This window comes from Calliphora vicina, chromosome 2, assembly GCF_958450345.1.
Source record: "Calliphora vicina chromosome 2, idCalVici1.1, whole genome shotgun sequence".
Taxonomy (NCBI): domain Eukaryota; kingdom Metazoa; phylum Arthropoda; class Insecta; order Diptera; family Calliphoridae; genus Calliphora; species Calliphora vicina.
This window is the reverse complement of record NC_088781.1, coordinates 116,504,314-116,516,908: the sequence shown is the minus strand read 5'-3', so window position 1 is coordinate 116,516,908 and position 12,595 is coordinate 116,504,314. Positions and strand designations below refer to the sequence as shown.

General features: G+C 35.1%; 1 protein-coding gene across 1 annotated transcript; it reads left to right on the top strand.

The window, feature by feature from the left end:
• The first annotated feature begins 470 nt into the window (after positions 1–470).
• On the top strand, positions 471–12,228 carry Phlpp (PH domain leucine-rich repeat protein phosphatase). Its single transcript, XM_065502625.1, has 3 exons — positions 471–677; positions 5,188–5,341; positions 9,680–12,228. The coding sequence occupies exons 1-3, from the start codon at positions 471–473 to the stop codon at positions 12,226–12,228; spliced, it is 2,910 nt and encodes a 969-aa protein (XP_065358697.1).
• The last annotated feature ends 367 nt before the right edge of the window (positions 12,229–12,595 follow it).

Here is a 12,595-nt window from a genome sequence, read left to right as displayed (position 1 = left end):
TTGAGTTAGTAGTAAATGGCTAGAAGAAATATCTTCTTACTAACCATACTACAAGTGACTGAAAAAATCTCTGAGGCGTAACATGTTGCTTTTGAAAATGTTTAGTTTTGAATTGACTGCGTAATGTTTAAGACGGTTTTAATAAAAACAAGAGAAAAACTAAAAACAAAATATTAAAAAGTTAATGAAAAATAAAAAATAAAAATCATAAAATTGGAAAGAATCTTCCACAAGTATTTGAATTTTAAAAAAAATTTAAATTAAAGAATTTTATAATTTCATTAAACCAAAATAATTAAATATTAAAAGAATTGTGTTAAAAAACAACATTTGCCACAATTAAAAATGCATAAAGTTCACTTATATATGGCTAAATTGTTCATGCATGACAAAGATCTTGCGCAAAACACTTTATAACCGTAAAAAAAATACGTCCAACAAGTAACAACCACCACCAACAAACACTAACTATGATTAAAGCCACGAAAATGTTAAAGAAACCTTCAGCTGATTTGTATAAATCTAAATTAAAAATGAAAACTAATGAAAAACTCGATCAACGGCAACAACCACTAAATGAATCCAACGTTTCTGCTGATCAGCAACAGACACCTTTGAAAACCTTTAGTTTGAAAGGAAATCAATTAAGTGGCAGCATTTTAATTGGAAATTATAATGTAAGATCTTACAGAACATTCTGAAAAAATAAAAAGAATTCTGAAAACATTTGAGAAGCTCTGGAGTGTTTACAAATAGATGGCAAACAAAGAAATTTTTTTTCAATTAAATGAACTAAAAAAAGTTTGTTTTCAATCTTTTAAAATGTTTAAAGTTATGTATTTTTGACATAGAGATGCCAGTTTATGAGTTTAACGATTATTTTTCGAAATATTGCTGCGTAAAATATGTATATCAAATGAGTTAAATAAAAGATAATAATTAGAGTTTACAAAATAAGAAAATATAAAAACCGATCGGTTTCGCTAAAACCCTAATAATACTGTATTTAAAATTTCTGCCCTTTAAATCTTAGAAACAATTGGAAACGACGAATAGTTTTTCGATTCTGTAAATCCTTTAAAATATAAAAACGAAATGTATTTTTATTTCAAATCAGTGCAAAATTAAACTAATTTTAAATATATTCTAACTGAGTACATATTCTTTCAATGCTACTTGTAGTTTTCGAGAAATTACTGGGGTCAAAATTTGAACAAGCTGCATCATTTAGTTTGTATTTGGTAGCTATTAATACCAGACTACCACGTGACTTGAGGAGAAAATTGAAAAAAGTGATTTTCCTATGCTCATTAGCGGAAAAAACCATCACTCAAACCATGGCTATGCTTGATATTTACTATGGGAAATCTGCACCATCAATTTCAATGGTAACAAAGTTTACATTGCGGCCGCACAAGAACTGAAGATGTCGAACATTCTGGACGCCAACGATATCGTGTTGGCCGATTGAAGATTGAAAGTGCGGGAGATTGTGGAAGCCATAGGCATCTCACATGGCTCAGTGCTTTCAAGTTTGAAGGACACACAAACGCATTCGTGTGACAACTTCGCAGGAGTGTTTGGCGTTGTTCAACCGCAGTATGGACGAGTTTTTGCGCCGTTTCGTAACCGTGGACGAAATGTGGATCCACCACAACACACCAGAGACCAAGAAGGCCAAGGAGACAAAAAAGGCCAAGGTGGGTTTGTCAGCCAATAAAGTCATAGCGCCTGTTTTTTGGGATTCGTGCGGTATACTCCACATTGACTACCTTCAAAAGGGTAGAACCCTCAATGGCAAATATTATGCCAACTTATTGGGTCGATTTAATGAGGATTTGAAAAACTACAACCGCATCAGTACAAGTTTCCAATGCAAAAATCCATGAATTAAGCTGAAATTATTCATTGAAAGTGTACCCACTTTGTAGACCCATTTTCATTTTTAAATGGACGCACATAATCCGTTGGTGATCCGAATACTAAAGTTTGTTTTTAAACAAGATTTACTCCTTCTTTAATTTCGTAAAATGAACAATAGCTCCACCTGCATGCTTATTAACCCGCCAATGGTGACGCGAATTTGACTTTGATCAGTGGTGATGTCAGCTATGTTTAGTTTGATTTCACTGTTACTCAGACCTTGGACAGAATAGAATAATGCAAAACGTGCGAATGGAACTGATAAAAAAACTAGTTTCAATACTGGTTTCTCGGTGTTAGAGACCGACGCCACTAATAGTTCGCTTTATTTTGACAATAAAACAAAGATATTTAAGCAAATTAAGCTCTTTTGCTCTTCACAAAATGTTTTAAAAACAATAACGGAGAATAAAGTTAGATTCCTTTAATTCAAAATTGCTATCTCCAATTAGGCAGCTTGGGGAAAATAGTTAAAGAATCTCCGTATTAAGCCAACCAATCTGTCCATTATTCTAGATCAAGAATACCCAAAGCTAAAATTGCAGTTGTGTTGGTGAACGAGAGAACTATTTATAAAAAAGATATCAGTTATTATGAGGCTTTATTTGTTAACAAGAATGAAGTCCACAATCTTAATAAAATTGTCTGCGACTTATTATAATATTTCATTAATTGAGTTTTCTATATCCTGCCAAGCATGTGCATTCGTCTTTGTCTCAGTAACGACTAAACAAACGAGAATAAGAATATGTGTGTGGTTGTAGATGCACTATAAATTAGGCAGCTTGGAATGATCGTTAGCTACGTTTAATTTGATTTCACTGTTACTCAGAGATCATATTATGTCCAAGGTTTGAATAATACAAAACGTGGGAATGGAACTGATAAAAAACTAGTTACAATACTGGTTTCTCGGTGTTAGAGACCGTTTATATTTCAAACACATTATATGAAGAGACATATCTCAGATCGCTTTTTTATTAAGACTTTTTAGGTCCCGCTATTACTTTTAACACGAATTATTTGAGTTATTTCGACACAGGTAATTTAACATTACTGCGAGCACCATCCTGAACCAAAAGTAACAAAAAGTTGTCCACAATATTGGTTTCATCATACATCAGTCTTTATGACTCAGATATGCTGATTTCAGAGCCAATAAATTATGCGTGGATCATAGTCGACTTCACGATAGCATATACCGAGATGCCACATGTAACACCCTTCACTCCACACAGAGAAAACAGATTCGTGATAGCAACCGAATTTGTTGTCAATCGAATGATTCGGTTGTACACATAGAATTTTTCAGTTCTAACAACAGAAAGTCAGTTGATAAAGAAGAATTTTAGTTGAGGCAACCAAACTTTAGTTGCCCCTTCCAAAATATTGTAGCCACAACTGTAAAATTCTGTCACTAAGACAGAATCATTCGATTGGCAACAAATTCGGTTGCTATCACGAATCTGTTTTCTCTGTGTAGTAATATTCCTCCACCCCAAATGTAATCATTTAATAAGGAGGAATTATGAGGACAATCACCCCTATCGCGAATCAATATTTCACATGAAATATGTTCCCTTTTCCTTTTTTCGTTCATCAACTTTGTTCACGTCAAAAAATTCCACATTTTTAGATGGAATTTTGTAAACAATAAACAGCTGTTACGAACAAAATCAACTATTGTGAATGAAAAGTTCATGGGGAATTTCACGATAGCAATTTTCCCTTCGAGGGAAATGAATATTTCATGGGAACAAAATTTCACATGTTTTTGCCAATAGGGGTGAATATGTTGAACTGTACAATAGTGATTGTTGATGTCCGCCTTCTGTTCATGGTATTGGATGACATATTGAATAGTTCGTTGTCCGAATACAAATGCATATCCCGGGATATGTTTCAGCATCTTGAAAAATTGGCGTACTCCGATTTGCATAGCTATGCACTCTTCAAATCAATCCGAAATGTAGATTAAACTTTTGACACTTAGAAGACGTTACAAATTATAAATAATCCCTAATTTTATATCTGATTACACAAATTAAAACCCACAGTATATGTAATCGTGTCTCGAATGAACAAGACTAGATGAGAATTTGAGAACGAAAATTATTTTGAACAATTCCATGAAATCTGTTTATTCGTTCTTCAATAACAATGTGGACAAATCCATACCTCTTCAAATAGATGCCTTAGAATGATTCGCAAAATTACCCTTCATATTGGGATAGTCAAAGAAATCGCGTTTTCAGAACAAGGTTAGCCAAGAATTTGAGGAAAAATCTGTACATTTTGCACGAGCGATTTGAGCACATTCTCATCTCACGTAGAGGTGATATGAACTCGCCAATGATATCGTGTGATATGACCCCGTTAGACTTTTGCTTATGGGGTTTTCTTAAGTCCCAGGTCTATGCGAATAAGCCACAAACCACACCGGCCTTTAAACAATATAACCAATGCCATTGGTGAAATTCAGCCGGATTTATGCGCCAGAGGCATGGAAAATTGGAGATTTCGGAGATGCGGCCAGCGAAGCCGCAGGGTACATTTGCACGATTATATATTTCACATAATGGAATAGATAGGTCTCTCAAACGAATCAAAAAATTCGATGATATCTCACACAGACTTTGTTTTATTTAAATTTCAAGATGGATATATGTTATGGAAGATCTTACTTGTTGAAGAATACACATAATTTTTAAGGATAAAGTTGAAAGTTAAAGGAAAGGCATTGTTTAATAAACTCTAAAAGTGTCAATAGCAACAAGTTTTTGCGAATTTAAAGAGCTTTACAGATCTTACTTTCCGAGTGGGTATCAAAATAAATATTAGAGTAAGAACTGTTGTAAATAAGTACAGACATACATAGATAGCGATAGCTAACTTTAAAAGAAACATGATCTAACTTTATATATTGTTGAAATTATTGATTTCCTCTTGTAATTCCTATTCAATATATCCATTTAATTTCTGGCATCACTGTATTTGCGTTTCCCTTCAAGAAACTTAAATTATGTAATTTTTTATTGTGCGCAAGCGTGTAGATGTTTTTTATTTTGTAAACGAATACCTTTAGTATCTCTCTTTCTCTCTCCTCATATGAGTTTCTCAGTTGTGTATGTTTTGTTTTAGCATAAATATGCAATGTATGATCATAATTAATCTTGCTATCATATACAATTTTAATAATTTATGATTTATTATTGTTTTTTTCAAGTGTGTTTTTTGTTTGTTTTCTTATTCTCTTTTACTTAGTATTTGACCCAATTGGAGGTGAGTGAAAACGAAATGGAAGTCTTGGATTTGAGTTCTTTGGCACAATTGGAGACCTTAAAATGCAGTCATAATAAATTGTTGGAATTAATGCTGAATGGCAGCAATTTAACATCATTGACTGCCGATTCTAATTGTAAGTACATATTGTTAAAGATTTAAACAGAACGTATACATTTATTAATGGTGATTGAATAGAATAAATATGATTTTTTTACAATGTTATAGACGATTTAAGATTTTCCTAGTTATAATCATCATCGTGGGATAAACGATTTTATACAAATTAGTTTGTAATTTCCGTAATTTTCATTTAGGACTCCATAATTCTCAAAAAAACCCAAAAATGGGAATTTTAAGATTTTTGGCCTTTTCTCCTTAACATTTTCAAATCAAACTAAAGTATCAAGAACTGTTGTTGGGCATCCCCTGCTTTATGATTTTAGAACAAATATGCTAAATCAGAAATTTCGACATAAAATGGCTTTAATTTGGATTTGTAAGTATTTTTTCCAGGGGTTTAGATTTATTTATGGGATATTGACTAAAAAATCCATAAAATTCCAAATTTATGTAATATTAAACTTTAAAGTCACTTTTCCCATCTTTCTGGCAACATATGGATTCCCCGTCAAAAGAACTGCTCATCTTTGGAGGCCAAGAACGAATCAAGAAAATATCGGATACTCTGTTCCAAAGTGAAGCGTATCTCAGAGAGAGCATTCTGTATCGATTGAAAGAAATAGTAGTCGGACTATAAAGCGGTTGAAGCAAAACTTCCCAACCACATCATTCAATATACTTTTTTAACTGGGGTATTGCAACATGTGGCCGAGCGTTGTCCTGATGGAATATTACGGTTTCATGCCTGGCAATATTTTCTGGTCGTTTTTCGATCAATGCTTGCTTCGGTACAGGTTCCCGGTCAGATTTTAGTAGCTCATAATTCATATGACCCTTTTGCTCCCACCAAATACAAAGAATTACCTTAGCGCCATGGATATTTGGATTTGATTTCAATTCGGAATGTTGGCCGGGCTTCACACAAGATCTCTTACACATCGGGTTATTGTAAGTGATCCATTTTTCATCGCAAGTAATAAAGGAGAGAAAGCTTAGTAAGAGTAGTGTTAACAAGAGAAATTATAGATAGACGTTAGAAGAGTTAGAGGGGAGAAGAACTCAAAGAGCGTAGACTATCATGCGATAGATAAGGGGCCATTATGAGGTGCCATTTGCATACCGGGTCTTATTAACCATCTGATTTTCCTAATAAAGGCATCTATTCACCTTAATTTCTTCCAAGATAATTCGGAGATGTTGCTAAAGGATCGTTCCCTTAAGATGTTCTCTTCCTTCTCCTCGTTTTGACAACTCCTGCAGAATTCATGGTGAGGCAGCCCAAGTTTTGCAGCATGGGTACCGAAAGTGCAATGTCCGGTGATCATCGCCACCATATTTCTAAGTCGTAATCTTTGTAAACCAAGTAGTTACGACGCACATTGGTCGAAGTTCATAGAACGAGCGGCTAAAAATAGAAGTTGTCGAAGGACAATGAAACATGGCACATAGGCATTTTTTCATTGAATTAAGAAAAAATGGAAATATCAAAATGATCCGCCCACCTCCCATACAAAGTGAAAATTAAATTTTGACATACGGTATTGTTTTTTGGCACATAGCTTTTTTAAACACTCAGAATCATTTGTGTGAAATTTGAAAAATATCCGCCCACTTCCCATACAACTTGTATTGAAAAAGTTGCATAACTCCCTTGATTTTTAATGCATCAACTCAATTTAAAAAAAAAATAAATATTATAATTGTAGAATGGGCTCCTGAAAATATATACCTGATCCGCCCACTTTTACGCCCATCTCCCTTAGAAAAAACATGAATAAGTAATTTAAGCATAGTATGTTAATAATTTTATATCGTACTCCAATTTTTTTTGCAGCTTTGAGCGAAATCTATTTATAAATGGGTCTGAAGACAATAAAAGATTATGCATTAAGTGTTCATTAGTGGCTACACATACAATTCTTCGCGAATGATGTAATCTATAGGCTCTATAGTCTTTATTCCTCGCTTCCTGAGCTTCCTCATCTATGACAATTTTCATTTACGAAAATATACAAAAAAGTCAAATGATAAGTTTACTGTGATTGTACCAAAACATTGAATATACAGTAAATTTGCATGCCATTTTAAACAAGCGAACATATATGAACTTCGAGCGTATTTGTCCAAACAAATAATAAATATATCAGCCTAATATTACGGAATCGTAATATTCCGATATCTGACAACAAAATACCAAAAAATTATCCAAATCGGCGAACATGAAAAAAATGAATTTCGGCCACTCTTCAACCAATGTGCGACGTGCGTTTATTGTCCAACGCAGGCCATATCATCCTCGTAATAGCACAAGTGTATGCATTGTCCCATCTTTTTTGGGCAAGTCTATAGTATGCATTATTTATCAGTTGCTTTCACGTCTACAGGGGAATGCCACATCCCTGTGTTCACGTCACCCCAAGTGAGTACAACTGCAGAATGTCTCGCCATCACATTCAAGGATTCCCGTCATTCCTGAACTATATTTGATGTTGTATAAACACCTATCAGGGATTTGATAGGTGTCAGCTTTACTGTCAGTATATTTAAGAATATTCCTACCAGATATCCTGTAATATCTGAGCCAGTTGGACGCTCTCCCAATAGCCTATACCCCGGCCATCCATTTGGGAGTCTACATCCATTTGGGAGTCTAAAGGACATTCTTATCCCAAATTCAGGAATGTAGACACCTCTGCAGACTCTATCCTCCTTTTTTGGATCTACCCGATCCATTCAAAATGATCAGAAAGATAAACACCTATCAGGGATTTGATTGCAGCTTTTTCTGTCAGTATACATACGAATATCTGTACCAGATATCCTGTAATATCTGAGCCAGTTGACCGCTCTCCTAATAGCCTATATAAAAAAATCTATTTGGGAGTCTAAAGGACATTCTTATCGCAAATTCAGGAATGTAGACACCTCAGCCCACTCTATCTCCCTTTTTTGGAACAATCCGACCCATTCAATATGATCAGAAAGATTTTGAATACTTCCTATTATGCAAGTATGTCTATAGATTCTGTAATTTCATGTGTTACATACGTTGAGCCTAAAGGCCGTGTTCAGTTTCAACTTTTTGGTCATTACGTCTACTGGTAACCAGTTAAGTAGTGTGAAAAGCGACTTTGTAGCTGTAGTACGCAGGATTGCCATACTTCTCAATACCCTTTCAAAGAGTATACGGTTAGAGGCTCCCTCCGTTGCCCCATACAATAATATCGGCTTAGTAACCGTGTCGACTAGCCAGTACACGTTCCAGGGTCTAATACTCCATCCCGTACATAGAGCCCTTTTGCATACATACATAGCCGTCATGACCTTAGATGCTCTTGCTGCTGTATTGAGCTTCCAGGATAATTTCCTGTTGACAATTCGGTTCCGCTCAGGCGGGATATCGTAAAATTAGGGATGTTAGTCTTCATTGAGCAAAACTGAACTTGTACCGTTCTCAGGTTCAGTTTTGTAGTATAGGGTATCTAATTTCCTAAGCAGACAGTTCCACAAGAGTGGTGATAGCTGGAGAGTGCCTCTTTTCTAAAGGCACTCTCCATTAATCGTTCCAATTTTAGAGCGAATGATACTATAATTCAGAAGGTACCTAATAATGGATTGGTCATATCCTAAGGAACATAGGGCTGATATTATATTTCACATTACCGAAGGCTCCTTCTATATTCAAAAAGGCCACGAGAACTATAACAGATAAATAGCATCTTTGAATATGTGTAATCAAGGGATTTAATAATATATCTTTGATTTTGGACAAATCACATTCATTTTGAAAGCGTTTATAAATTTGCATGTCTGAGGTTCCCTATTTGGGGGCCCTGGGGTTCTGCTACTTCTTTGAAATTGAAGATTTACAGTGAGACCTCGATTTTCCGTAATGGTCGGGACCGGGAGCATTCTGGATAATCAATGTTCACGGTTAATTGAGTACCAATTTTTAGTAGTTTTTTAATACATATAGTTTGTGAATACTATGTCGCTTTTTTGTTTATTTTTGAGTGGAATATTATAGTCTTTCATTCACTGTTAATCCAGAAAATGGAGTTCCTTTAAATCGTTCTTTTCGGAACCATTCATAAACTACAAAATCTACTTTTGGTTCTTCAGCAGTCTTTAAAGTTATTCGGTTTCGAAAGCCAATAACATAATCACTTTGTTTTTTATAATGTCTAACACTATTTTAATCGATCCAAAAATATTTTCTTTTTCATTCACGGATAATTGATGTTGCCGGTTAATCGAATCACTTTCCAAAAAGTTTTGTTACTGACTGGAATATCTTCTAACTATTTCAATACCCATTCACTAAATATTATTTCATTATTTCTCTTTCCAGGTCTTCACTCCATCAAAATTTCACCCATTCCCAGTAAATTATATCACGTCGACATCTCCAACAACTATTTCACCGAATTACCCAAATGGCTTAATGAATGTGAGATGTTGGAAAGCCTCAATGCCTCTCACAATCAACTGCAAAAGGTTACCGAATTTCTGCTCACCAGTAAAACTAAGAAACTACGTGACCTCAATTTGGCCTACAACAATTTGAGAATCATTGAAAGATTACCAGAACGTTTTGAATTGCTGGAGAAGCTGCAGTTGCAAAGCAATGAAATACAACTATTAACCGACAATTTATTTGCCATAACCAGACAATCGCTAAAGTATTTAAATCTATCGTGCAATAAATTACAAATTCTACCACCTGTGGTAGAGGAATGGACCGTACAAGATTTTGTGCTGGAAAGACTGTTTGTAACCAGCAACAATTTAGATGATCGCATATTTGAGGTTTTGAAACAGGCTAAAAATTTAAAAATACTATATGCTGCCTACAACAAGATCGGTGGTATAATGGATGAGTATTTAAAGGAGTTGGAGAATTTGGAGGAGTTGATGTTGTCGGGAAATTTATTGCAACAATTGCCCGATAGTGTCTGCAGTTTGAGACAATTACAGATATTAAGAATGCACTCTAATTTATTGTTATTCACACCTCCATTGAGCAAATTAACTTCTTTGAAGGTTTTGGATTTGGCTCATAATCATTTAGATCATTTGGACTTGATAAGTGTAGTGCCACAAAATCTAAAATATTTGGATTTATCGTGTAATCTTCAGCTGCAAGTCGATGAGCGTCAAGTGCAGATTTGTCGTACCCAACGAAAATGGAGTCTAGTAGATGTATCGGGTAAAAATCGCCTTAATTTGCCCACTAGCAAAACAGAAGGAAACCAAAAAGAAACCTCGGCTGCAAATCAGCAGATACATAAACCACCCTGGTTGTTGGGTTTTTCCGAAACTCCCGGCAAATGTCGTAAACTTTTGGTGACCCAATTAAGGGAATGTAAATTTCGCCATGATGAGGCTTTATTTGGCATGTTTGTTAGCACCTCATCACATGCCTCTGCTGCCTCGAAAATGGCTCAAATGATGCCGAAATTACTGCAGCAAGAGAGATGTGTCAAAGAGAACATAGGAGAGTATATGAAATATACTCTGTTGGCTGCTCAGCAGAAATTGAGCGATCAACCTTTAATGGCAGCCTTGATATGTCATATTTCAAGGGAAAATACTCGGTTCAAAGACATAGTGAGACCCCATAAAACCAAACGCTATATATTGAGAGTTGCCAGCATAGGCAATGCCGGAGCTTATTTAGTTCGTAGAACTAGTAATGTGGAACTGGTATCTAAACAAAATAACGCTTACTTAAAAATGCCTTCATCTGCTCTCACTCTCAAAGATCCCTGTATTGCCGAATGTGTGCTTGGCAATGATGATGAATATTTGATTATTTGTAATCAAGGCATTTGGTCTGTTTTAGATGTAGATCGTATAGCGCGAGAGATACGTAAAGAGGAAAATGTGGTGTTGGCTGCCAAACGGGTGCAGGATATTGCTCAAAGTTTTGGCTCAAATGAAAATCTTAGTGTAATTGTGATAAGATTCAAAAACATTGGCACCGATGTGGACTATCTAATAAAAGAACTAAAACAGACTGTTAGAAGAAAACCGCAAATATTGACTGGGAATTCTGCATTAATGCCGAATGTTTGTAAAAGAGCCTGTTGCGATCGCAATACAAATTGTCGCCACCGTTTGGGATCCACGCGCCAATTTGCCGCAATTGCAGCCCGGGGTAGTGATCGTTCCTCGCCCAGCGGCCAAAGTGATCAAGCCTTGAGTGTGGTTAATCATAAGCAGGACAATGAGAATGAATATATTCTAGCTCATGCTAGAGTTTTAGAAGAAACCACCGAAATGGAAATGTTAGATGAAACTGATTCAGTTCTATCCGAAGAACAATTTAAATGCTGGGAATATATGCTGGAACAAAATACCCAACTATTGTTCGATAAGGAACTAAATACCATCTCTAAATCGTTTACCAAAAATCGTAATTCCGAACGTAAATCCACAAATCGTTCTCCTGTCGAGCGTTACGATTACAAATCGAATTTACTAAAGACAAATGCTCAAAAATTCATATCCACCAGTTCTCCACAATTACTGTACTCCGAGGTAAAGAAGCCCCCTGTTGGACAACATAATCACAACCATCAGCCCACCTCTCAGCAGCAACAGGTCTCCTTTTTGTCTAAACACTTTGGTAGTTCACGCTCATTTGGTGCTGCCTACAATTTATTTACCGATGGCAAAAGTCGTGACTCGCTGGCCAGTGCTGTGGGCTATTCGAAGTTGGGTGGTGGACCAAATGCTGCTTATTTCGGTTCATTGCAACGTTTAATGCCATACAATTTGGAATATGATTTTGCTGTAACCCAGGAACGTTCATTTTTGGATGAGGACGATGATGAATTGGATGAGCATGAGAATCGTATGCGTAAATATTGGGGTGTTGCCACTACCGAGTTGTAGTTATTATGTAGTATTATTTTAAAGAGTTGTGTAAATATTTTAAGTTGAGATTAATAATAATATTTAAGGAAGTGGATTCTATTGAATAAATACTCGTAAAATGTAATAAAATTAAATTAATATATTCAAATTTAATATTAAAGAAATTTAACAAAAATAAATATAAAATAAACAAGTAGGAAATATATTTCTTTTGGGAAAGAACTCTAACCAATTTTCCAATAGGTTTCATGTTTCCCAAAATATTTCTGGTATAATAAAGAGTGAGTCTAAAAAAACTTATACACACTATTCCAGAAAAAATTGGTCCAACAAATATTTATTTTTTTAATCACGTTAGCTTTTAAAAATATGTCAGATATTATCT